Source organism: Lipotes vexillifer, unplaced genomic scaffold (genome assembly GCF_000442215.2).
Source record: "Lipotes vexillifer unplaced genomic scaffold, Lipotes_vexillifer_v1.1 scaffold186, whole genome shotgun sequence".
NCBI lineage: Eukaryota > Metazoa > Chordata > Mammalia > Artiodactyla > Lipotidae > Lipotes > Lipotes vexillifer.
In genome coordinates, this window is record NW_006774248.1 from 279,129 (window position 1) to 281,513 (window position 2,385).

The window sequence follows — 2,385 nt, forward strand, 5'->3', positions numbered from 1 at the left end:
TTTCTGGGGATTTAACAATACTGAGTCTTCCGATCCATTAATATGGCATATCTCTCCATCTACTTGGATCTTTAATAACTCTGCTATATTGGTAGTTTTCAGTTTATAGTTTTTGCACATCTTTCATTAAATTACTTTTAAGTATTTGATGTTTTTGCTGCCATTGCTGATAATATTGTTTGTAAATTTTTTTATTTTTAACTTGTTGCCAGGATGTAAACACCTGATTATTTTTGTATATTACCCTTATATCCAGCATTTTTATATATTGTATTTTTACTAACTGCATTTCAAATTATTTTTTAATTTTTATTTTGGTTACTTAGAAGTTTGTTGCTTAATTTCCATACATTTAAAATGTTCTAGTTTTATTTTTGGTAAAGTTTCTAGTTTAGTTCATTGGTGTTAGAAAACATATTCTGATTTCAGTCTTGTAAAATAAATTGAGACTTGCTTTAACTCAATATGGTACTTATATTAGTGAATGTCCAAGTCTACTTGAAGAAAATGTGTACACTACAGGCGATGGTTATAGAGTTTTATTTATTTAATTTATTTTTAAATATTTATTTATTTAATTAATTTTTTTTGGCTGTGGTGGGTCATAGTTGCAGCACGTGGGTCTTCATTGAGGCATGCGGGATCTTTCGTTGCAGCACGGGCTCTCTGTTGCAGTGCATGAGCTTCTCTCTAGTTCTGGTTTTCCATCCATGCCTCTATCCTCCTATTCTACTACATACTCAACTAAAATTGCTATTGGAAAGACCCAGCAGGCGAAGAGAACCAGCTCTGTGGGGCTCTTCTAGATGTCTCAGCAGCCCACGTGACCTTTGAAAACTCCATTGGATTCTCTTTACCCCCACAGAATCTCTCTATTATAGACCTAATCTCTGCTCATCTGTGTCCAGACCTGACAAATGAACGTAAAGTAGAAAGTGACCACTTACCTCTGCTCACTTAGGGAGAACTTTTCCCTCTCTGGTATAATTCCTTTTACACTACTTTTATCCACAGCTTTCTAATGTTTTAAAATATATGGTTATTTAGTTTATCATCTTTTTTTAGCTCTTATGATGAAAATGCTGTCTATATGACCTTCTTTCTCCTAAACAGAAGTAGAACTCCTTACTTTTTAACTGTCTTGTGCTGCTGTCTTTGGAATCCTTTGTAGGATTATTGTTTAATCAAACTTTATATTAAGAGTCTTTTGATATTTTAATAGCTACATCTTAGATTGGGATGAAGAGTAACCTATTTTTCAGATTTCCATTGCACAGTGAGATTTCTAGTTTCTCTAAAACCCTTTTTTTTAAAAAGAAACACAGATATAAATCATAACTATATAAATGAAGTTGTGATATTTTTATAGGTTGAATAAATAACTCAATGAAAGCAGTTAACTCTACCTCATTTAGTAAAGCTGTTGTACTCCTATTGCTCTGGTTTGCTCAACATCCACTTGGGTGTATGTTTTTATAACTTTACCCTTTGACTTCAAAGTGACTCCAGAAGAGCATGAGAAAAGGTGTTAGGCCTATAGAGTGAAAACCTTTCATAAAGTTCTAAAGATACTCGTGTGCACTAGTCAAAAATTTAAAAGTTTCATTAAATTGTGCCTATTACCTAAATACTAACATTAGATTGTTCTAAATGAAACTATTAGGCTAATCATCAGTGTTCTGTCTGAAGTCGTAATATTATTTTGCACTAATTGATACAGCAATGATTGATGAAATTGCGGTCTGGAAAAATTAGAGTGAACTTTTAGAAATTTTAAAGTGTCCAATAGGCTAATTTATTGAAGTATTGTATTCTAAGATTTTAATAGTATGCTAGAACATAAGGATATATTTGTTTATGATAACCAATACATAATAGATTTCAGCTAAATATTATTTTTATTGCCAGGTTTTAGTGAAAGTTTCTTTAAGAGGGTTTGCCATGATCCTTTATTTCTCATTTGATCTGAGCAATCTTTGTTAAATACTTTTCGGAATCCTTGTTGTACACAAGATTAGTAATCTTTTAATTAATTCTGGAGTCCATTAATCATAATGATTTGAATTAAATATTTTTTAAGGAGGAAGATATTTTGGATCTTCTGGAACAATGTGAAATTGATGACGAAAAGTTGATGGGCAAAACTGCCAAGTCTCGAGGACCAAAGGTGCAGTACCTTTATCTTCCTTAATATCAGAGTAGAGTCTACTAAGGACAGTTGATTTTCCCTTTGTATTTCTCACTGTAAGAATGACTGATGCCACTTTCAAGGAACTCTGTGGACTGTGTTTCCAGTGAAGATAGAATTGGGAATATCATGCTTCCTTGTACTCAGGAGAAGCTTTGTTTTGTTTTAGTAGTTTTCCTCATTTTCTGACTCTTTCC

The 2,385-nt window shown here is 32.3% G+C and overlaps 1 protein-coding gene across 1 annotated transcript in view; it reads left to right on the forward strand.

Annotated features, from left to right (window-relative positions):
* The window catches only part of TTLL7 (tubulin tyrosine ligase like 7), a 115,407-nt gene that overhangs the window by 73,186 nt on the left and 39,836 nt on the right, over positions 1 to 2,385 (forward strand). Inside the window, exon 13 of the mRNA XM_007449047.1 lies at positions 2,081 to 2,167. Coding sequence (XP_007449109.1) covers positions 2,081 to 2,167 — 87 coding nt within the window. The remainder of the gene's footprint in view (positions 1 to 2,080; positions 2,168 to 2,385) is intronic.